Source organism: Pagrus pagrus (assembly GCF_965226575.1).
Source record: "Pagrus pagrus genome assembly, chromosome: 13".
Classification (NCBI taxonomy): domain Eukaryota; kingdom Metazoa; phylum Chordata; class Actinopteri; order Spariformes; family Sparidae; genus Pagrus; species Pagrus pagrus.
This window is the reverse complement of record NC_140197.1, coordinates 1,879,567-1,902,409: the sequence shown is the minus strand read 5'-3', so window position 1 is coordinate 1,902,409 and position 22,843 is coordinate 1,879,567. Positions and strand designations below refer to the sequence as shown.

The window sequence follows — 22,843 nt, the reverse complement described above, 5'->3', positions numbered from 1 at the left end:
TACTTCTTTGTGCTACTTGTGCTGAAAGAGTTTCATCAGTGTTCTGGCTCCTCTAGGGTCCTGGTGTTGGACAAAGGAGAGACAACAGAATTTGACTCCCCCTCCATTCTCATCGCTCAAAGAGGAGCATTTTACAAGATGGTCAAGGATGCAGGTCTGGTCTGAAAGCAGTATGTGCCTTGCTTCGTCCAGCTGCTCCCCAGCTCCTTCCAGCTCTTATGGCTTCCTGCTATTGAAGTCCTGAGTTAAAGAGAGGGAGATCAAGTAGGGGATTTTAAGATTTAGAGTATTTGTCTGTTCAAGCAAGAGTGTTGATGAGAACAAAGGGTTTGGTTGGACCTGCTCCTCCAAACACTTCCATCCTCCTTTAACTACACAAAATGATGCTGCCTGTCCCAAACTACCCTGTTTCTTCCTGTAAGCCCAGATCTGGTCTTTGTATCTTTTTTATTTTGAAAGAGCATTGTACTTGTGCTTGAGCAAGAATGTGGAGGTTTACTTCTCTACAGACAAAATTCCATGCAGTATGTATCATAACTAGTTCACTCCTGGTTGTGGTGACTAGTGCTGAGTTCAGTAGAGGACAAAAGCATGAAATCATATAGTATGAAATATTGCAATCAAATACATCATTTGTTTTAAATGCAGGTTGTGATGTGGAATACTGGTTAAACCACATTAAAATGGGCTAATGTATCTTCCCAATGTCCTGACAAACAAGAACCAAAGATTGAAAAATCCCTTCTTCATAACTGTCTTGTCTTTATTCCATACTACATGCTAATTGTATATAGAAGGTTCTATGTACTCATCTTTGTAGTATGCTATTTCTATACAGCATTAAGAAATCAACATAGTTGTTTTTTGTGAGATCATCAGGAGCCATTGTTGTTAGAGGAGAGTCAGAACATCGTCAGGAAGGTGTGTGGGTGTTGGCAGCAAAAGCAGGTATACCAGCAGATTTCATCAGAAACGTATGGGGGGGATGTAACAGACCAAGGCAATGATGGTTTGTAACATTGAACACCAAAATATACTGTATGTCACAACACATACAAATCACAACAAAACGCACAAACTCACAGAATCTGTGGGATAGATTCCACTTGACTGTTACTTTACATCCGGCACTGATTGTTAATTTATTTTGTGTTTGTGTTCTTTCAGCTTTAAATTGATGTGTTCATACAACCTGCTGTTTTGCCTAGTACTCCAAAGCATATATCACTAATGTATTAGATGCTTTGGAGCTGAAGTGCTTTGATGGAACCAGACGACAATAAGTCTGCAGTGATTTGATTCATAAAAGGAAACTTTAAGACATTTAGAGGAAACTGTTCTATTCAGAAATGATTCCTTGTGGGGAAGTTAACCTGTGCATACAAGAAAACTTTGAGTGTAAATGCACAACAAAGTTTTAGTGCACGTTGTTTATAATGTGCATTAGACACTTGGTTGAATTTATTTTTGTTTGTGTAACTTCACAAGCCCTGCAGTTGTGTTATTGAATTTATTCAAAGTGGAAAAACTGTCATACAAGGTGTTGGTATATAAAAGGAGTACAGAAATATTAAGAGTGATGGGTTTTTTTGAATCATCAGTGTCACATTGGGTGGATGTTACCATGTTGTTACCAAATGTAACATACTGCTGTTGCATGGAATGTATGTTTTTCTTTTGTTTTTCTTTTTTTGGTACAGTAGGAGATCTTTTTTTTAAAAAGATTAGGGCCAAATGACTAAAAACTTCTGAAAAAGCCAGAATTTTTAGATTAAGGTTAGAGTGAAAGAAGATTAAGTTTCATTCTGAGTATCTGTGGGTGAATAAGTGAGAATTGTTTCTCAAAATTCAGATTAATGTCTGCTAACCCAAAAGTTTGTTCTTCACATGGCCCTAATCCTCTCCTAGAAAGTTTGAAGTAGTGTGGCAGAGTGTGTGTGAGATTTCATTGCCAGCTTTTACTCTGGGGACAGAGCAATATGTCTCCTCCTAGACTGTTTGTTAATGTGAGGGTAGTTGATGGTAGGCCTCTCTTACCAAATCATCATGTGGCTCCACATTGCTGACATCTGTATGCCAATGTGTATGTAGTTGTGGCTGTTTGGTGCAAAATAAAGTCTCTTTTCTTTGTTGAAAAGCCGATAATAGCTTCTGCCAATGTTCCTCGGCTACATGTTTCAGTATGATTTAAAGTATATTGAAATTGAATAAAGCTACTTGTGATATATTGACGATTACAAAGTGTATATTTAATGTTTTGTATATGCACTCATTGGTTTATGAAATCATGTGTTTATCTGTTTTGAAATAAAACCAAATTGTCTTAAGTCAATGTTATGTTTTGCTAATATTTATAACACATTAAATTAAACAAAAAAAATGCACTTGACCCACATGTCCAAACAACGGCAACCCAATATTACATTTGCCAGTTTAAACTAAATGGTCAGCAGTATTGCAATATTGTTTCTGTAGCCTCATCATTCGGTGGTGCCTGTGGACAAAGGCGACATGTTCAGCATGTGCAGTTGTTTTGAAAGCAAACCAAAAAAAAGATGACGGGCACAAAGAATAACTTTAATAACTATTAAGAAATAGATTGCTTTTGTGGGTAATATTGAGGAATCAATATTAAATTGAGTTTCATAATTAGTTAAAAGTTTGTTGTGCCTGCCAAGTACCAGTTTAAGAATTGATTTGTTAGAGCATCATTGTATTTTTTCTCTCTTCATTTGTTTATGTCATAATATTTGAATGTATATTGAGGCTAATTAATCAGTTTTAAATAGCTTTTTAAGTGTATCGCTATGTATGAACTTATTAAAATTCAACATTGCAAAGTCTAATTACTCAGATGGCGCAATCCATAGTTAGGCCTCAGTCAGTGCCTTGATAAACCCAATATGAATTAAAGCGGCTCCTTAATTGATTTAAACGTTAAATCTATTGATCTAGTTATTAAGTAATCCAGAAAATCATCTTTATATGAACTACCCGTGTTTGCAATAGTCATTATTATATTGCTGGCGTTGAATTTTCTAATATTCCCTGATGAACTAGGTCTAACTCTGCGGAGAACTCAAGAGACAACCGTGACATGGAGCGGCGATGACGATGACTGCCCACAAAACTCTGTTTCCCATCATTCTTTGTCGTCCGGTTTGAAGGGAAGGAAGATGGCGGCGATTGATGGAATGGGGCTCCTGTTGCCGTCTTAAAATGGCAAAAAGCAGTCGATAGTTTCTTTGAACGGTTTATTTAATGTCGTTAAAAGACGTACCAGTAAATGAAAAACGAAGGCTTTAATCTGAGACTGCACATCACCGGAGAAAAGGTAACTAATTAGCATACAGCTACTCTTGCTGCCTTCAGCTCGCTAGCGACTATAAGCTAAATTGGCTAGCTAGCCAATTGAATACCTGCTCCAACATATCCTTTAGAGGGTGTGTGTCTGTTAATTAATGTAGTGTTATTTAAGGACAGTGATTAAACTGATTACAGATGGTGTATTCAACGTTAGCTACAAAGATATGTAGCTAGACCGCCAGCGGCGTTACCCGTAAGCTCACACTGGCTAGTGAGCACAGATTACGCACAGCAATGTCTCTACCACGAAAATAAAACATTTCCTTTTTTCCATCAGCAAAAGTAAGAAAAGTCTGCGTCAGTATACAGCACGCAGAAAAATTAGAGGTCATTGGCAAAACAAAGACACAGATAACCAGCGGACTATAGATAACGTGTTAATAACATTACACAAAAGACCAGTTTTGCTTCACTGTGTCGCCCCAGACTGGACTGACTCCCTGCTGCCTGTAATTAATAGCGAGAAGCCATTCCTTGCACATGTCAGTGTGCATTAGTTTCTAAGACTGGAATGCTGCATATACCTCACACACTGCTTGAAATATTATTAATAAGTATGATGATATGGTGGACTAGCAGGCTGACCTGTCAGACCTGTATGTGACAGAATCCATATAAGGATTAATGTATGGATACATCCCATCCACTTTCATTGGAGTTCCAGCCATTTCTATCTGGTCGGAGGTATATAGATACCCCAAGATCAGAACTAAAAGCTAAAGCTAAAAACTCATTTTTTATGTGGAAATGACTCAAATACACAAGAATGGATAGGAGTCTCGGCAAATACATGAACCAGGGGATGTGAACTGTAGGCATACATAAGGGATGTACAGAAAACAATTTTTCTTCTACTTCTTAGTTGCATGCTGAGACAAAAATATCTTTATGTTGCTAATGTTCACTTTAACTTTCTGCATAATAAGACAGCATGTGTGTGTGTGTGTGTGTGTGTGTGTGATGTGTGTTTTATGCAGCAAGTAAACGTTACCTCCTCTAATCTGAAGCTGCAACCAATGAAAAGACACCATAGCAACTGCTGATCTAGGAGACACATCAACTGAACTCAAACCCCCTCCTGCTTCTCTGAAATCACCGGTGTGGAAATATTTTGAGTTCCCAGTGAGATAGGTCAACAATGTTCACGATGTCGACAAGAAAACCACAGTTTGTAAGCATTTGTAGCATCAGAAATGCAACCTTATTCAGTACTGGAAAACCCTAGATGTAAGCATTTAATTAGCACACTGGAACCACGTTGCCAAATGCCAAGCAGGTCGCATCTTACCACAAAGGTGTTGCCCTTCCATTATGATAATGTGAAGGAAAAAGTCTGAGCAGTGCAGATTTAGTGGCCTCATCGACAGATTGCTGGACCTCCAGAGCAATACAGTGCTACATGAACATCACAACACACTACATTAAGTGTGCATTCTTCACATCTGCAGTTACAAAAGAGTCACTAGATGGCAGATGACTTCTCTTCTTTTGATTACAGTTAGTTTCCAGTTGACTGGTGAAACAAGTTATTGTTACATTTATATTGTGCATAAATGATTTAAATGTGACAATAAGGCCTTAGTGTGGTACATTGCAAACAAATAATGGAGATTATATCACTTGCTACACCATATAGCACATCTTTTGAAATAATTAAATGTTTATCATGGCATAAAACCAATGATCCTAGACTAGTCTAAAAATGGCATAGCCATCTGTGCTAAAAGAAAAAGAGATTGGGAATTGAATTGAATTGTGACCCTAAAAACGAAAATCAAATCGAATCAAGGATTTGGAGAATGATGACTCTGCCTATATAATTGGCCCTGTATCGTTAAATGGCTAAATATGAATTACATCAATTTCCCATTATCGGTCGGATATATATTGTTCTAAATAATGTTAACAATAATGATCAATCTTTCAAATCGTAGACCATAGCTTTAAAGCTGCTTTCATTTTGTGTTGATTTTGGCAGCACCTGTGGACAAAGACAGTATTGTTTCCAACACCTCATGTCGTAAAGATCTTTACTTGGGCTCGTGTGTGCATTTGTTTTGCAAGTGACTGAAAAAATACTTCTTTTTAATACTACTTTTCTTATTTAAAGTGTCAACAGACAATTTTTCCCCATGAGCATTTTCAAGTGGTATTATTGTTGGCGGCGCTGTTGCAAAGACAACTTGATCGTTTTCGTTTTACTCATAGTCTCAAATAACAACATAGGGCAGGGCAGATAAATTATTGACTCAATTTATATTGCCAGCTATCACGGATAATAACATTGAAAGCAAAAAATAGTGCCAATAATACAAAACAAAATCTTATCATTTACTTAAAAAGTTCAGCATCTACAGTATTTTTCTCTTTTCTCTCCAACAATTCTTTTTTGTACAAATTACAGGTACAATTACTTACAACTATTTACAACTATGTACAACTATTAACAACTATTTGCAATGGTTTTATCTATCTATCTATCTATCTATCTATCTATCTATGTATCTATTTACTTTTGTTTATTTATTTATCTATCTTTATCCATCTCTTTATCATTATGCATCTATCTATCTACTTTTGTTTATCAGTCCATCTATCTGTGTTTTATTATTTTTCTCTTTTTTTGCGTACTTACCAATATCAGTTAAATTAGCTCAATAACATCATTATTTATTAAAAGAACACGGTCCAGACCTGTTCTATAGGAAAAGTGACCTGAAATGACTTCTGTTGTGATTTGGTGATATAAATGAAATTAACTTGACTTTCGGGGGGGGCGGCGCGGGGTCCCGTTGGAGGGGCGGGGCGCCCCCCCTTTACAACGGTAGGGGAAACAATGGGGTAGAGCCATGCAGAGAGGTAGAGGATAGAGAAGGAAAAAAGGCTGTTTTAACCCAACAAGTCTTTTTAGAGCTATGGAATATTAAATCATCCATCTTTGTTTACCAAATCTTGGCCTTTTTTATGCTCACTTGTGCATAAACTACAGGGGCCTGTACTACGAAGCAGGATTTGAGTTTAGCCAGGTATCTTTAGGATATGGATTGTTTTCAGTGTTACAAAACTGATTCACTTCTGGGGTACATTGCCATGTTAACTCATGTTGCACACCTAAGCTGCTCCAGAGCAGGTTATGTTCAAGAAAAACAGATCATCACATATATAAGCACTGACTACTCCATTCTCTGGAAAATGGCATTGTTTTTTTATAGAACATCCCAGTTGGCTGCAGTCAACAATATCAAAACCAATATCCTTTTTTTACCGATATCTTCCTACAACAGAGACAGATTGAAGCATTAAAGCCGTGTACTGTTAGCCTATAAGCTATGGAAGTAGAGCTTTGAATTATGTTTCTCTATTTATTTTTTTTACTTGTTACCAAGTCTGTTTGACACTGATAGATATAAACAAAAAGGCTAAAACAGGCCTGCCGTAAGAATACATATAAGCAACATACTTATTTCTTTTAATTACACACATGTATTATAGTCAGATCAACTTGTGCACTCATAATGGGCCAGTGTTTGTTTTTTTTTAAATATAAAATTTAAAATTATTATATATTAGTTATCTTGTGTTGGTGTTGGCCAGGAGAAGCAGGTCATCGGTTATGGTATAGGCTGGAAAAAAAGTCCATATTGTGCATCCCTAGAAACTTAAGTTTGCTTTGTGCCTTTTTATCCCTTTTTTGTCACTTTTCTTTGTATGCCCTCAAGTTTTTGTTTTTTATTGACTTTATTAACTCTGCACGTACCACACATGCTTTTCAGCCTCTGCCACCTTTGTCCAAAAAAAATAGACGGAAGAACACAAATTTGTTGCTCTCTTGCAAATTAATTGTAATTGATCCTAATGAACCAGCTTATATCCCTATAAAATTATTCTCACACCTTTAAGTGTTCACAAATTATACCACAGGGTACTTTGGAATCAGTCTCAAAATTTCCAATTAGATTTTCATTGTAAGATAAAGACTGAATGTGTCCTTTCCCTTCTACTAGGTTTCCTGGATCGCTACCAACCTCCAAGTCCCAGTGTCTGACTATCGCATCACCAGTTTTCCTGGCCCATGGACTTGACTCAAGCATCAGGCTTCAAAAGGAGGCCTGCTGCCTCCTCTTCCCCAAGTGGAGTTAGAGAGATTGCCAGGGGCACTCCTCCCTGCTCACCCTCTCTGTCTTTGTCATCGCCTTCATCGGGTCCATCTTCACCCTTGTCTACATCCTCTGTTGTTGCCAACTTGTCAATTTATCAGAACCATGTAAAAGGTCATACCCAGGGGACAGAGGTGGCCAGGGTGTCTTCCACTTCTCCCTCTCTTGCTACGCAGTCCCCCTCCACACCTAGGCCTAACACCAACTCATCGGATTCCTTCCTTTTCGCTTCAGTGCAGCCAAGTGTTGATTTTGAAAACAAGAGCAGGAAAAGGGAGATGTATGACCCTTTTCATCCAACTGAGGGGGTGAGGGGGGATGAGGGGGAGGCTGAGAAATATGACCCCTTTGACCCCACGGGTTCTCCAGCATCAGATGCTGATGAGAGGAATGGCAAAGCGAAGGGGGTGAAGAGAAATGCTGAGCAGGGAGATGAGGAGGAGAAAGAGGAAGAACCTCCAGATTCCACGGACACCTTTACTGACCTGCCAAGCCCCTGTATGGACAGTAAGCTCTGTCTTAGAAGGAGAGTGGACTGTAGCACCACCAACGCTGAAGAGCAGAGGGATAGTGGTGACTCTGATCACTCTGAGATAGAGGAGGGGGAGATAGTCGGGGCTGCTGACAGAGATGGAAGCAATAAGAGACCAGCTGGAGAAATCCTCACCCTCGGTTCTCCCAGCGTCTCCTTCTTTGGTTCAAAGCCAGAGCGCATCCTGCGGGTGTTGGATGTGGATGGCTTTGTGTCTGTGCGTACAGAGGGCAACTGGGAGGTGGACAGGGAGCCTGAGGATGAGCCTGTGGTAGGAGTGGAAGATTTGAGAAGGAAGCTGGTCAGCAGGCGGAAGGAAAGATATCTCTCCTTTCCTGCTTCTTCCTCCCTCTCTCCTCAGCCACTGCCTCCTCCCTCCCATCCTGTAGTTTCTACACCCTCTCCCCCTCTCACACCTCCTGTAGAGCAAGGCAGTAAGAACCGGAAGTCCTCCAAGAGTTCCAAGGACTGTGACCGACAAAAAAGCAAGGATAGGAAAGCTGGGGAGAAAGAGGAGAAAAGAAAAAAGAGAAGGAAGGACAAAGAGGGAGGTCGGGAAAGGAGCAAAGAAAAGGAGCGAGGGCGCAAGGAGGTTAAAGGAACAAGGAGCAGCAGGAGCAGCAGCCGGAAGATGAAGAAAAGATGTCACAGCAGCCCAGATGCCCCACGATCAGGCAACTCTTCAGCAAGAGGAGGCCACACTAGGCACTCCTTTTCCAGCCTATCCGAAGAAAGAAACAGAGAGAGGGAAAGAGATAAAGACAGAGACAGGGACAGAGTTAGAGATAGAGACAGAGAAAGGGAAAGAGACAGGGGAAGAGAGAGAGACAGGGATAAAGAGAGAGAGCAAAATCGTACCAGTAGTCGTAGAAGAGATGGAAGAGATGAAGATTCTAGCTCTCGAAAGGAGAGGGAAAGAAAGAGAAGACAACATTCAAGCAGCAGAGAATGCAACATTGCAAAGAGGTCCAAAAGAAGCAGAGAAAAAAGGGAAGGTGATAGAGACAGGCAGCTTGAGAGGGACCGGCGACGGGATGGTCGTCCTGTTGTCCCGCCATCTATCCAAGATCTCAATGGGTCTGACCTCTTTGCCATCAAGCGAACCATTACAGTAACCACCACCACAACCACCACCACCGTACCTGGCTCCCCGAGACTCGCCCCAACCTCTCCCTGTCGGCCCACGCAAGAATCTGACAAACCCCACAAGAGAAAGAAGAAGAGAAAATGGCATTCAGCTGGAGAGGTGGAGAATCGAGGAAGTGGTCACAGCCGATCACAGTCGCTCACACCACCAAGGTATCACAGCTACGAGTCGGACCACTATTCAGATAAATTAGAGATTGATGTGTTGTCTTTGGATGGTGAAGCTTTGGACTCTGACTACCCATCTTTAGAGGATACACCCCCTGCTGCCTTGCCTCCAGAACCACCTGTACCAAGCCCTAAAACTAAAATTGCCCCCAAGACTGGACAACATCACCCAAAAAAGAAGTCTCATGCGTTAAAGAAAATTGGCCAATCTGAGTCCTCCTCCTCCTCATCCAATAGAACTAAAAGTAAATGCCTCTCCTCACTGACTGTAACATCAGGCTCTACTTCTGTCTCATCTGGAATCCCCTCTGTAAAGCGAGCCAGGAAGATGGGGAAAGACAAAGACCGGGACAAGAGCAGCAGAAAGGATTTGGGTCGCTCCGGCAAATCCAAGAAAGAAAGCGGTGGCAGTCGGAAAGGCAAGCTACAGTCCAAAGTATCTGTGCTGGTGCGAGAGGGTGTGAGCAGCACCACAGGTACTTCAATTGGCTCAGGAAAGCTGGGCATGGACCTGTTAGGGTCAGGAGGTACAGGGCCAGGTGGTGGGGGCTCTGTGGTGGGTGGCTCGATTGCAGTGGTCTTCTGCAGGGACAATGAGAGCAGGTCTCCATTCCTAAAACCTTGCTCAGAGCCGCTGTCACTGGGCAGCCGCAATAAAGATTTGGCTAGTGTGGGCAAGCGAAGCAGTCTGGCTGCACCACCATCCACCTTAACCAGTCCTGCAGGGATGAAATCCAAGAAAACAAAACCAAGCTCCATCACATCAACCTCATCCTCTGCCTCCTCCCCCTCTTCATCTCTGGCAACCAAGCGTCGCCGCCGCCTGGCCAAGAAGACAAGAGAAAAAGGTGGAGCTTCAGGCTTGATAGTTGGAGATGGCAGCCTAGCAAAAGCCACATCTGAGGGCTGGGGTGGAGCCTCCTTAGATGTTCAGTCAGCCGTTGCAGATGGGAGCAAGACAGTCAGTCCACATACTGGCCAAGCTGGCCCTGCACCCTCTTGTTCCTCCTCTTCTTCCTCCTCATCTTCCTCCACCAGTGTGCTCCCACCCTCCTCCTCGCCACCCCACACGCCTCCACCCTCTATGGCTCCTTTGCGGGACACCAGAGAGTCTTCACCAGACTCTCAGACTGTAGACAGCAGCTGTAAGACTCCAGATCCTTCTTTCCTAGCTGAGGACTGTCCAACTCAGACCAGCCCCACACTCCCGCCATCCAGTCCATCCAGCATGTCCACCGCCCAGGCAGCTGGCCTCAACATTACCGTGTCTGCATCCACTGCCAAGCCCCCTCCTCCAGATGATACAACCAAATCGCTGGCCTCACCACCTTGTTCGTCCTCTTCGACAGGCTGTGGTCTCACGTCCCTCTCTCTACCTCTGTCTTCGTCAGACCCCTCCTCTTCTTCCTCTGTGTCCTCCTCATCCGCTAGTAAGCCTCCTCCTCCTCCACCTCCAGCAGCGCCCACCTTGCCCTGGAGTCTGCAAACCGGGGTGGACTGCACAACTGGAGGAGTTCTAGCATGTGAGTAGAGAAGTCTGTAGGGTGGCTTTACTTAGTCGTCTTGTGTTATTTTGTAGTGCTATGCTTTAGAAGCTTCTGGCTTAATCTTAAGATGGTGGTGATTAGTTGGTAGGGTTATGATGTAAACACGGCTGTTTTTCAGTTTCATGTTTGTCAGGCACAAAGTCATATAACATAGCACTGGTAAATAAAACACAGACCAAAAGACAATGCCCAGCTAGGTTAGCAAGAAGACAGCCTAGAGAGAGATGGACTACAGCTAGCACATCAGCTTCACTTTACTGTTACTGGAAACCACAAGTTCACCTGACAGCTGTTTCTTGAAAGTCTTCTTATGGTGTTTTTTTCTTTTCATGACCAGAAGGATGTGAGTGTGTGTGTATGTGTGTGTGTATGAGAGAGAGTGTGTGCAAGGATCTACAGCAAGGGGTGGGGCTGTTTAACTGACTGGAAGTGAAAGATGCTTTGCTGAGGCAACAGTGCAAATTGTTAGAAATCTTTAATGCTATTTTGAGAATTGTATTTATTTATTCATTTTTTTTAGCATTCTGAAACTATGTTGAGACAAATTTGACTTTTTGGGGCCAAATAGGTAATTAATAAAAAACACTGATATATAAATCTTGTTTAGAGTTGTAATTTGAAGAACGATGAGAGAAGTCTGCAACCATAATTCTACTGTTGCTCAAGCTTAAATGGTATGTTAAGTTGCTGTTTTACAAACCGCTCTATACAAATAGATTAAGACCCAGGCCTGGATTTTTAGCCATATCAGCATGGCCATGGGCAGAAGGGGTGCTGAACAAGCAGCAGGACGTCCCTAAAACCCTGCATTATAAAAACTGAAGCAAAAAAATTGTTAAAATTAATGTAATATTACCGATATATTATAGTGTTTTTGGGGGGCCGTTTGTGGGTTTACACTAGAAATTCTTGACAAGTCGAGTTAAAAATTGCATCTACTTGCAAGATTGTGGTCTGCAAAACGTATAAAGCATACCTGTACCTACACCAATATGACGAGACAGTGTATCATTTCATAGCAAAAGTGCTATTGTCAGCTTTATGCAGTGCAGCTTCATGCTGCCTTCACAGGAACGGGACGTCAGAGGTATCAGCTTTAAAATTTCATGAAAATGGCCTTTACCATTTCAATTCTTCCTTGGTACTCAGTGTGAAGGCAATTAAGAGTTTCTTCCTCTTGAAAGCATGAATTTTTCCCTGTGATACACTGTGAACATTGTGTTATCACCGTGGTGGTATTCCACTGTCGGACTTCCAGTGAAAGCAACTTGGCATCAAGCATCCAGAAACACACTGTTAAACTATTCAATTTAAATTGCCTTTATTTTTTATGACTGCATTTAATAAGAATGCTTAGGCTGCTGTCTGTGATGCCTAATTAAAGTTTGAATGTCAAATTTCTAACTATTGCATTTGCTTAACTTTCAACAATGAATGGCTTTTTTGCTCCCTGGAAAACTAATGATGATGATATTCCAACTATCCAGTTAAATCAAATCTGTTATTTGGCATTTAGTGACATGCTTATTAATTCTTTCTACAGGGTGTATGCAGGGTCTTAAAAAGTATTAAAAGTTGCTAATTTTAGCAAAAATTAAGGCCCTTTAAAACTATTACAAAGGTTGAAATGCCATTTTCCAAGGTATTAAATTGTATAGCTTGTTTTCAATATGTGTATTTATCCAAATAGGTAAAGTTTGCCTAAATGTAATCATTGTGTGCCCATGAGTGTTTACCAGACATTTCCCCTTGACTCCTCATATAGTTTAATTTAAATAGTTATCTGAGAGGTAAAACTGAAATATTTCACAAAAAAGCCAAGATTAGACCAAAGTTCTGGAAAAATAATCCTGAACAATCAATAATTGCATAGCAGAAGTTGTTTTCTTCTACCCCATTAATAATCTCAGCACCCCTCAGATTTATCTTGTGAACCTTCGGAAGGGCCTGACCTCTAGGTTGGGAACCACTGGATGCAACTACCAAATAGTATACAAGGTCATTCCAGTCACAACAGATTTGATGCAATATAAATACTCTAATGACCATTAGCCTACATTTTATTTGATGGGGTGCAATAAGGGACCTGGATAATGAATAGGGGTGCGCTTGGCCAAAAATGGTTGAGTGAGAGCCGCTGTGCTGTGTAGAACGTTCTAAAACTGATGTAAATTGTTGTTAATAACTGTCAAATATAAAATATGCCAACCCCACAAATTAAAACAAAACTGATAAATGGTTCTGAGCATTTATTTTATAGACACATATCTATCCATCAGTGTCCCTAATGGGCAGTCTCTGCATCTGCACTCGATAGCGTTGTTCTAACAGGAGAACTAAAAGAGTCAATGTTCCCAAAATTTGATAGAAACACTAAACATTATAAAATCATTAAGTCACAGACTCTCGGAGTATGCAACATACAACTGTACATGTTGCATTGGCATGTATGTTGTTATGTTAATATATAGCCCTATGTACTTTTTGTGAAATAATGGTCTCTATCATTCTTCCTGTCAGTGACTGCTTTACTCTTCAAAATGGAGGAAGCCAATATTGCCAGCAGAGCAAAAGCACAGGAGTTCATTCAAGCAACCAGCCAGGTAAGAGAGTGAGGCTGACTGTCTTTCTGTCTACAGCTATAATTCCGTTTTGATTGGAAATTATTTATTTTTTGTGATATGCTAACAGGAACCTTAAGGGCAGCATAAAAAAAATGTGTCTGTAAATTGTCTGTCAGGGCTCAAGACTAACAGTGTCCCATCATCCCGAGTTCAACAGAAAATGTGTTTGGGACAAACAAATGTCTTACCCCCAGTTTACTGCTATGTGTACACTAAGGATGCACAATATATCGTTTCACCATCGACCTCGCAATGTGGGCAAAAGAAGTAGTCAATTGCAGGATGTAATGTCAGCAGAAGGACCTGTTGCAGCTTTTTTTTTTGTTCTTAGTCATCTCGGCGTGGGAGCACAACGCCATTTGTTTCGAGCCATACAGCATGAGAGCTAACAGCTTACAGCAGACAGAGCTATTAGCTTACAGCATAGCTAAACACAGATAGCAGGACTGTGAGAAGAACATGTACAGTATATCATGGCAGTCTTGAGTTCCAATGACTTCTACAACACATTTTTCTGGGATGGAATCAGTGGAACACAAACTAAAACTAAAAAAATGTGGCAACTCTGCTGGATCAAAGATATACATACAGTAATTTTAATATTTAGTTATATATATATTTCACCTCAACTAGGTGCTTTTGATAGCAGCCCACAAGCTCCTAGTAGTCCGGGCGGAATTTAGAACCACTCCTCTTGACTTCAACTAAACAATGGTGAAGTTCAACTAAATTTGTTGGCTTCCTGGCACAGACTTGCCAGAAACCTCAATTCTAGTCTGATTGATCCGTTCATTTACCACTTCTGATGTGTGTTTGAGATCATTGTCCCGTTTGAACACCCAACTGCACCCAAGACCCAATCTTCTGCTGATGATTTTAGGTTTTCTTGAAGATGTGGAGATAATCATCCTTCTTTATTATTCCATTTACTTTCTTTAGAGCAGCAGATCCACGGGCAGCAAAACAGCCCCACAGCATAATACTACCAGCACCATGCTTTACAGTAGGTCTGGTGTTCTTGGGGTTAAAGGCCTCACCTTCTCTCCTCCAGACATATTGCTGCTCATTGTGACCAAACAAACTGTTTTTGTTTCATCTGACTACAGAGTTTTCCTCCAGAAGGTTTTTTATTTGTCCATGTGATCAGCAGCAAACTTCAGTTGAGCTTTAAGGTGCTGCGTCTGGAGAAAGGGCTTCTTTCTTGCACGTCAGCCTCAGCTCATGTTGATGCAAAACAGACGACTGTGGACACTGACGCCTGTCTTCCAGCAGCTTCTAATTAATCGCAGGACTAGCTTTTATGGTTTTTGGTTGACTCTTGACCATCCTGACCAGTTTTCTATCAGCAGCAGGTGTTAAGTTGTGTTTTCTTTCTGATCGTGGCAGTGACACAACTGTGCCATGCACTTTATACTTACAAACAATTGTTTGCACAGTTGATGCAGGGACCTGTAACCTGTAATGGCTCCAAGTAACTTTCCTGACTTGTTAATCAATAATGCACTTTCCCATTGTAGTGTTTGTTGCTGAGTGTAATGGGTGTATAAAAAAGCCACATTAAAATGGGCCCAGAAAAGTCATCAGCTGTTGTCAATCATAATCAATTAGAAGAAGTTAAGCAGCCATGCTACAAGCAATTTTCATCACCAAAACTGGTAATCTGGCAGATTTGGTCACATTTTCAGAAAACCTACAATAAATTAATTACTGATCCAAACTTCATGAATGTTTTTGTGAAAAAGTAGTTTGTGTTCCTCTGATTCCATCACAGAAAAATGAGAGCTGTAAGGCAAGGCAAGTTTATTTGAATAGCACAATTCAGACACAAGGCAACTAAACATAAAAATTACATTCAAAGAAATTAAAAATTGCATTTAAAATACAACATTACAGATTGAAGCTAAGCAGAGACTATTAGTCATTCTTCCTTGGCTCCAAAAACAATTATTTCAGTCTCATCTTTGTTTAACTGAAGAAAACTCTGACACATTCAATCATCAGTGGCGCGCACAGACATTTTGGGGGGCAGGTGCTCAGCGAAAAATAAGGGCACCTTGTGCGGCGTGTGGAGCCGCCGGCTGCCTTATAAAAAGCATTACAGGCACATGTTTTATGTAATTGCATATTTATTTAGATATGTTAATAATAATAACATATTATTCCGAACTAGCAACAGCAGAATGTGATGTCAGGTGCTTCATGCCTGATTTAGTACCGCCAAACCACTTTGTGGACAGCTTTTAAGATATTTCAATAAAATTAGAGGAACAGTTCAATTTTAAAATCTAAGCTTTAAAAGACACTAAACAGTTCACATGAGTCTGGTCTTGACTCTGACCTTTCTTCTTCATCACCTGCCTCCTCATCCTCCTTGCTGCTTGATGGCTGATTCCCTGGGCTGCCTGCTGTAGCTCCCTTTCTTTCTCTTTCCTCAATCTTTCCTTTCTAGGCATGCTGCAATTGGTAAATGAAGAGACCAACAGTATGAATAAGACTGCTTGGTGACATTACAACAAGGCAGACGGCTACTTTTTCTGTTTGACATTTAGCAAATAAATTACATACAGTCAAGCTACTTCCTTCTCTAGCTCTATACAGTTCCTGTCCAGGTGCATTTCAAAATAAAGGTCTTGCTGTAGCAGTAATGGTATTTAACATTACATACACAATAGTAAATATTCAGCTATAATATATAGTATGATAGCTTCACATGCTGTACCAAGTGCCAAATTCTACCGACACTGGTTGTGTGGTGGTCGTCACGTTACATCCATTAATTGATTATGGCTAGCGTCTAGCTTGTTAAGCAGGTGGGCAGTCGGCTAATGAAATGTTTTTTTCTAATTGAATTTAGGCTCGGCCGTTTGGCGCTGTATGAGACAGACAGAGGCTACTTCACAACAAATAGCTTGGCAACTGAGGCTTAGGGGGCAAACAATACACTCAATTCATTTATGTGTTACCTGGGTGGTGGCAGGGGAGGAGATGTGTCTGGAGCTGTGCGGACAGTGCAGTGCTGCAGTTCTTTGAGAGACTGGTGTTGAGCCACCTGAAGGACATCACAGGCCCCCTGCTGGACCCCCTGACTCCAAAATCATCCACTCACAGCCTTTACATTTACAGACTAAATTGCACTTTATATGTACATAAATCCTCACTGTAAATAATATAATATATATATATATATACTTAAATATATATTTATAATAGACCGGACCTGTCGATCAACATGGGCCACATACAGTACAGTGTACACTATTAAAAAAATAATAACTTTGATAAGGGCACTTGCTCGGTCCAGAGGGCAACGAGCAAGTGCTCTAGCACCACCTAGTGTCTATCTGTGCACGCCACTGTCAATCATTGATTTGTTCAACACATTTACTCAGCATTTGTATGGGATTATAGTCCCCTGGTGAGATGGTTGTGTAAATTTGTGTGTCATCTGCATAACTGTAGTAACATATTTTGTTGTTGTTGTAGAAATCATTGGAACTCAAAACTGTGTATGTAAACTCGTATGTGTGACTAAACTTTTGAGCACAAATGTAATAAGCCTTGACCAGGTGGTGAAGTACAAAGAGTGAGACAACTTAGAGCGAGACACATAACTTTACCCAAAAAAAAATTTCCCATAATCTTTTTTTTACGGTTTAGAGATAACTTTTCATTTTGTTTTAAACCTATCCCTTTATATCAATGTAAAATAAATATTAGGGATGCACGATTTATATCGGACAGATTAATTATCGGCCCAATAATGGAAAATTTACAATATTCGTTATCAGCAGATTAAGAAATTATAGCCGATATATCTAGCCGATAATACAAAGCCAAATTGCTTTTGTTGGTTTAACAAGTGCAGCATCTACACACAGTAGGTGGTGGTATGCACCTTTACAGTTGTTTTGTGAGCAGCCAATAAACACAGAAGAACAACAACAACAAACACGGTGTTGTCATGCTCCGCTCAATGCGTATCCGGAGCAGATACGCAGGGCTTCTATTTCTGGCAGATGCTGGAGCATAACGCATCAATTCAGCCAAATTCAGCACAGAGCAGACAGGAAGTCACACACTGAAACAACAACATAACATCGGGTTAATTTTCATAATAAAACACCCCATGTAGACGCCAGCACAAAAATCTCAAAAAAGAGACAAACGCAAGCACTTCTTCTAATCCTTCGTTTGGGAACACTTCTTGTTGTTGTGTTTATAACACATACTTATAAATGCGGTCGCGCATGATTATGTAATTATCACGGGAACTCCTCGGTCTCACAACTCCAGCTGTCCGACAGTGCCATGCCGGACTCAAAATGCAGTCGGTGGGGGTTGCCAGCAACGGAGCAAAACCACACCGGAGCCGTTATGCAATGTACATGCATTGTCTTTCACAATATTAGCTTATGGGAAAAAGTCCCCAGTGCATCACATGATGATGTAATTACACGGCTTGGCCACGACAAAAACTGGCTTCAAGGCCTGGGGTTCTTTGTGGGGGCTTGATCTCGACGATGAAGCCAGCCGAGCTCAGAGAAAGTTACGGTCAAACCAACTGCGTTAAATAGTCCTCCTCCTCTTCTTCATTGGTTTTACCGGTGGACTAAAAACCACACTGCCATCCATTGTATCAGAGTATATAACAACATGCTATTCACTGACGGGTGCGCTGTATGAGTGAGTGAGAACGGGATGCGTGGCTCCAAAAATAGAAAATCAATATGTGGTGGCCAATGTTGACATTGTGGCGGACCGCCACAAATAAATTGATGTGTGGGAAACACTAGGGCTTTATGTATTTATTTCCTCAACATTGTATTGGTGATTTTACTATGCCACTAATAATTAACTATATGACAAAAACGTAAAGACACGTCCTTTTGATCAGTGATCAGTATCAGCCAATACTGCCTCCGGTGATCGTGATTGGCCCCAAAGATCCTGATTTGAGCACCCTTAACTTTGTCTCATGTCTCTCACGCAGATCCTCTCACAGGCTAACCAGAACCAGTCCCAGCAGCACGCTCCTCCCCCCTCAGCCTCCTCTGCCTCACAGATCCCGCCCCCTCCTGCTCTCCCCCCGCCTCCTGGTCTGAGCCCAGCACAGTTCATTCTCCACAGCTCCCTCCCTTTGGTTGGTTGCACCAAAACTCCACCTTCTCTCCTGCACCAATCAATAGGTGGTGGATGTGCACAGACCCCGCCCTCCATCATGCCTGTGGTGCTGTCAGGAGTGACTGGGAGCTCAGGTGACACTGGATGGGACAATGAGAGCAAAGACCCTGATAAGGTAAAATTGATGTTCTTGACCTGATCAGCACACTTTGCTCTCCTTTATGTAATATATTCCACTCATGCTGCATGGCTGCTTCTCAGCATCTACTAAAGGAACCAATCATTTTGAACTATCTCAAATTATTATTTCAGTGTACAAAGTTATCTTGTTAATGTCTTGAAAAAATGAAAATATTCATACAGTTTTAAAACATATGTTAATTATAGTATCTGTAACTAAGCAACTGTTGTATTCAAGTATTCAACTAATTGATTTAGTATTTGGATAAGAAGTAAAAATGGGACGAAGTAGGCCTAGAACAACAGTACAGGGTATCAGCTTGGCTGGCTACAAAGTTTATAAGCCTAATCTTGAGTCAGAATTACATACATGCCAACCTAACTGTAATGGAAATGTGGAGATCTGTGCAACTTCCAACCCTTTAATTAATTTAACTTGTATCTTACCTGAATTGTCCAGTACCTGAAGAAACTGCATACCCAGGAACGGGCAGTGGAGGAGGTGAAGCTTGCTATCAAACCTTACTATCAGCGCAAAGACATCAACAAAGACGAATACAAAGACATCCTCAGGAAAGCTGTGCACAAGGTCAGCCTCAGCACATACAAAACGTAACAGCCATAAGAATACACTGATTACTCAAATCAGTGTGGACCACAATCCATATCTTACTTAATGTAATTCACAATATTTTAGTGTTTGTAGAGTATGCTTACAAATATGTCAATCTGGCAGGTAAAGCAATAGTAGTGTCTATTCCTACATGAAACCCCATGAAAAAAGCTAAACTACTGTTAACCTGTACTGTACTGTTATCCTTGTATCAAAACATGCTATTTAATCACACTGTGTCATTGTCTCAGATCTGCCACAGCCGCACTGGGGAAATCAACCCTGTCAAAGTCAGCAACCTTGTCAAGCTGTACGTCCAGCGCTACAAATACTTCCGGAAACATGGACGCAAAATGGATGAGGAAGAGAGGGATGAGAGGGAGCCAGGAGCTTTGCATTCCTCTGCTTGATAGGAGACTATTTAAAAATGGTCCCCACTCTGCATTCTGCAAAAGATCTGGCCCATCCACTGATTGTTGTCTATTTTTTATTGGTTTCATAGCCCACTTTGTCTATGCTTTTATGTGATCTTATTGAGGTCTCTCCTCTTATCTCTGTGACCTCACTGTAAATATGTCACACATAGAAAATGTATTATGTATACAATGTTCAGGACGTAAGTGCTATCATGCATACCTGTGTGATTTAATACAGTCCAGTACACCAACCCTGCAATAAATACTACCTTCGTGAAGCTTAATAGTTTTAAAATTTTCGTTGACTGTGTCTGTTAGAAACTTTGCAATGGTGGTACTAATTGCAAGGCTATATTTCAATAGCACTGGATTAGGTGTTCATGCTAATCTGTCTATACCACCCCCATGTATATCATAATCCAAGCTGAGGGGCAATATAATACTGTTGTGTACTGTAAGGACACTACACTGCATTTCCCCTCTATCTGTCTCTGTGTCTTTGCAGCCAGTATGCAGGCTGGAGCTGTCAGTGAGATGGAGGGCTGAATGATGATGGTTCAAATACACTGACATTTGACCTCTGAGTTCTTTGATTCTGCTGTCTGTGTGTAGCTTGCATGTGTTATTGAGGTTGAGAAAATATCTTTATAAAATAACTAGACAAACAAAATATAAATGTCACTTGAAAAGCTGTACACAATACAGAAAACAGACCTAATTATTTAGTCTGTTTTCTGTATTTGCATATCATGTCCTGCAGTGCTTACTTGATAAACTTATATTTTAAGTATATAATCATCACTACTAGAATGCTTTGGCATTTTTTGATAACACCAGGCATAAAGCAGCACAGTAATCGATAGAGGAATTTGCTCTAGTAATCCAAAAAGATTTTTTTTTTTTTAAATGTTGGGTTAACTCAGCTATTTTAATTTTATCAATGGAATTTATCGCATATTATGCAAAGCTGATAAAAAGATATCAAGTGCATGATCAGAATATTTAGTATAACAGTATTCCACCATATCTAGAATAGATATAACGCCACTTTTTAGACAGTGCAATAATCTAAATGGTTGTATTATTTTTTCTTAATTTCAACAAATGCGTATTTAATTAAAGCTGCAAGCAGCGATGAACGGGCCCTCGCAGTCCACATGTGTCGGGGCGTGCTGTTTACCCGGCCCCATTGCCCAATTATTGTGCACGCATGTCTTAACTGTCCTGTGTTTGGGTGGGCTGCTCCTGCCGGTAGTAAATAATGTACGCTGAAGTTCGAAGAACTCCCTGCAATGTACATGAAGAAGAAATTATGAGACAACTACACTGCGTGACCCTACAGACTCTTAAAGAGAGGTTTGTATCCATTAGCAAGGCAGCACTGCCGTCTGCTGGAGAAAGCCTGAACTTACAATGAAAAGTGAAGGCAGTCAAGCTGTTCATTGGTCATTTAGCAATAAAAGCGCAACCTATTGGCTGATTTGCCTGGAATTTTTCACAAACCGTGAAGTTTTACCGTAAGTAAAAACACTAGTGTTAATTGGACTGTATTTGGTCAAGATATGCAAGACTGTCTGTTTGAGCACAGTGTGCAGGAAACTGTTGTTTTATATTTTGGGCGTTTTGTGGACTAGCACAATTCTTTTTATAACTTTTTGTCAGGAGCTTCCAAAGATGCTGTATGCAAAGTTTGGTGCAAATCGGAGAAATTGCCTGGGAGGAGTTCGAAAAAGTAGGTTTGTGACATTTTGCGAATGAAATTTTAGCGCAAAAGTGGGCGTGGCCTACATAACACTATTCAGCTGAATGCAGGGAACACATAGATATAAGGTTTAACAATGTGCGCCATTTAATGTGGGAGTTATTAGCCAAAAACGGCTTTGTGTTGATAATAGCGCCACCTGCTGGTCATTTTTGGTGTGTGAGTTACAGATGCCAGTCTATACCACCCCTATGAATTTCATATCCATAAGTGTTATGGTGTGGGCACAGTGCCAAATATAAAATTAGACTGCCACCTGAGTGCCACCTAGTGTCAGATCGGTAACCCCTTTGTCAGCTATCCTCAGGAGGGCATTGGCAATGAGTGTACCAAGTTTTGTGTTAATCCGACCAACCGATGTGGAGATATAAAATACTTCAATTTAAAGAGCGCCACCTAGTGGTCATCGCCCAAAAATTTGCATAGAGCCTTGGGGGCTCATGGGGAAGTAGTAAGCTGAATTTCATGTCATTGGGACAAACCAATGTGGAGATACGCAAGACTTCCTGTTTGGGGCGAAATCTGCAGTAAGTTGTAATAACTTGAGTATTGTTTGGAATATCAAAAATCTTTTAATAACTTTTTCTCACGACTGTCCACAGATGCTGTGTGCAAAGTTTGGAGCAAATCGGTGCAATTGCCTGGGAGGAGTTCGAAAAAGTAGGCTTGCGATATTTTGCGAATTAGCGAATGGAAATGTAGCGCGAAAGTGGGCGTGGCCTACATCACACAATTCAGCTGTATGAAGGGAACATGTAGATATAAGGTTTAACAATGTGTGGCATATAATGTGGAATTATCAGCCAAAAACGCTTTTGTGTTGATAATATTGTGTTGACATTTGGCGACCTAGCAAAAAAAAACGGTGGGCGGATATGGGCGTGGCCTATGTCAGGAGATTCAGCACAATTCACTGAACACGTGGACATACGGTTTTTGAATGTGCAACAAAGTATATGGGAGTTATAAGCCAAAACGCACTTTCCTTAATCATAGCGCCACATAGTGGTGGAAATTCACAACGACAACATTTTTCGCCAGGTGTGACATATATTCCAAGTTTGGTGAGTTTTGGGGTATGTTCAGGCAGTGAAAAATGCGATCATTTCGGCAGAAGAAAAAAAACAAATAACTAAAAAATAAATAAATAATAAATAAATAAAAATAATAATAATAATCACTACAAAAACAATAGGGTCCTTGCAGGTTTC

At 40.7% G+C, this 22,843-nt stretch overlaps 2 protein-coding genes across 3 annotated transcripts in view; both read left to right on the top strand.

The window, feature by feature from the left end:
* The window catches only part of abcc1 (ATP binding cassette subfamily C member 1 (ABCC1 blood group)), a 55,630-nt gene extending 53,303 nt beyond the window's left edge, over nucleotides 1–2,327 (top strand). For both annotated transcript variants that reach the window (XM_084370670.1, XM_084370672.1), the window contains one exon: nucleotides 57–2,327. In XM_084370670.1, coding sequence (XP_084226796.1) covers nucleotides 57–165 — 109 coding nt within the window. In that variant the 3' untranslated portion in view covers nucleotides 166–2,327. The remainder of the gene's footprint in view (nucleotides 1–56) is intronic.
* Nucleotides 2,328–3,154: 827 nt separating this feature from the next.
* scaf1 (SR-related CTD-associated factor 1) lies at nucleotides 3,155–20,454 on the top strand. Its single transcript, XM_084370512.1, has 6 exons — nucleotides 3,155–3,334; nucleotides 7,371–10,892; nucleotides 13,437–13,519; nucleotides 18,531–18,836; nucleotides 19,302–19,430; nucleotides 19,706–20,454. Exons 2-6 carry the CDS (start codon nucleotides 7,439–7,441, stop codon nucleotides 19,862–19,864), a joined length of 4,131 nt encoding a protein of 1,376 aa, XP_084226638.1. The 5' UTR covers nucleotides 3,155–3,334; nucleotides 7,371–7,438; the 3' UTR covers nucleotides 19,865–20,454.
* The last annotated feature ends 2,389 nt before the right edge of the window (nucleotides 20,455–22,843 follow it).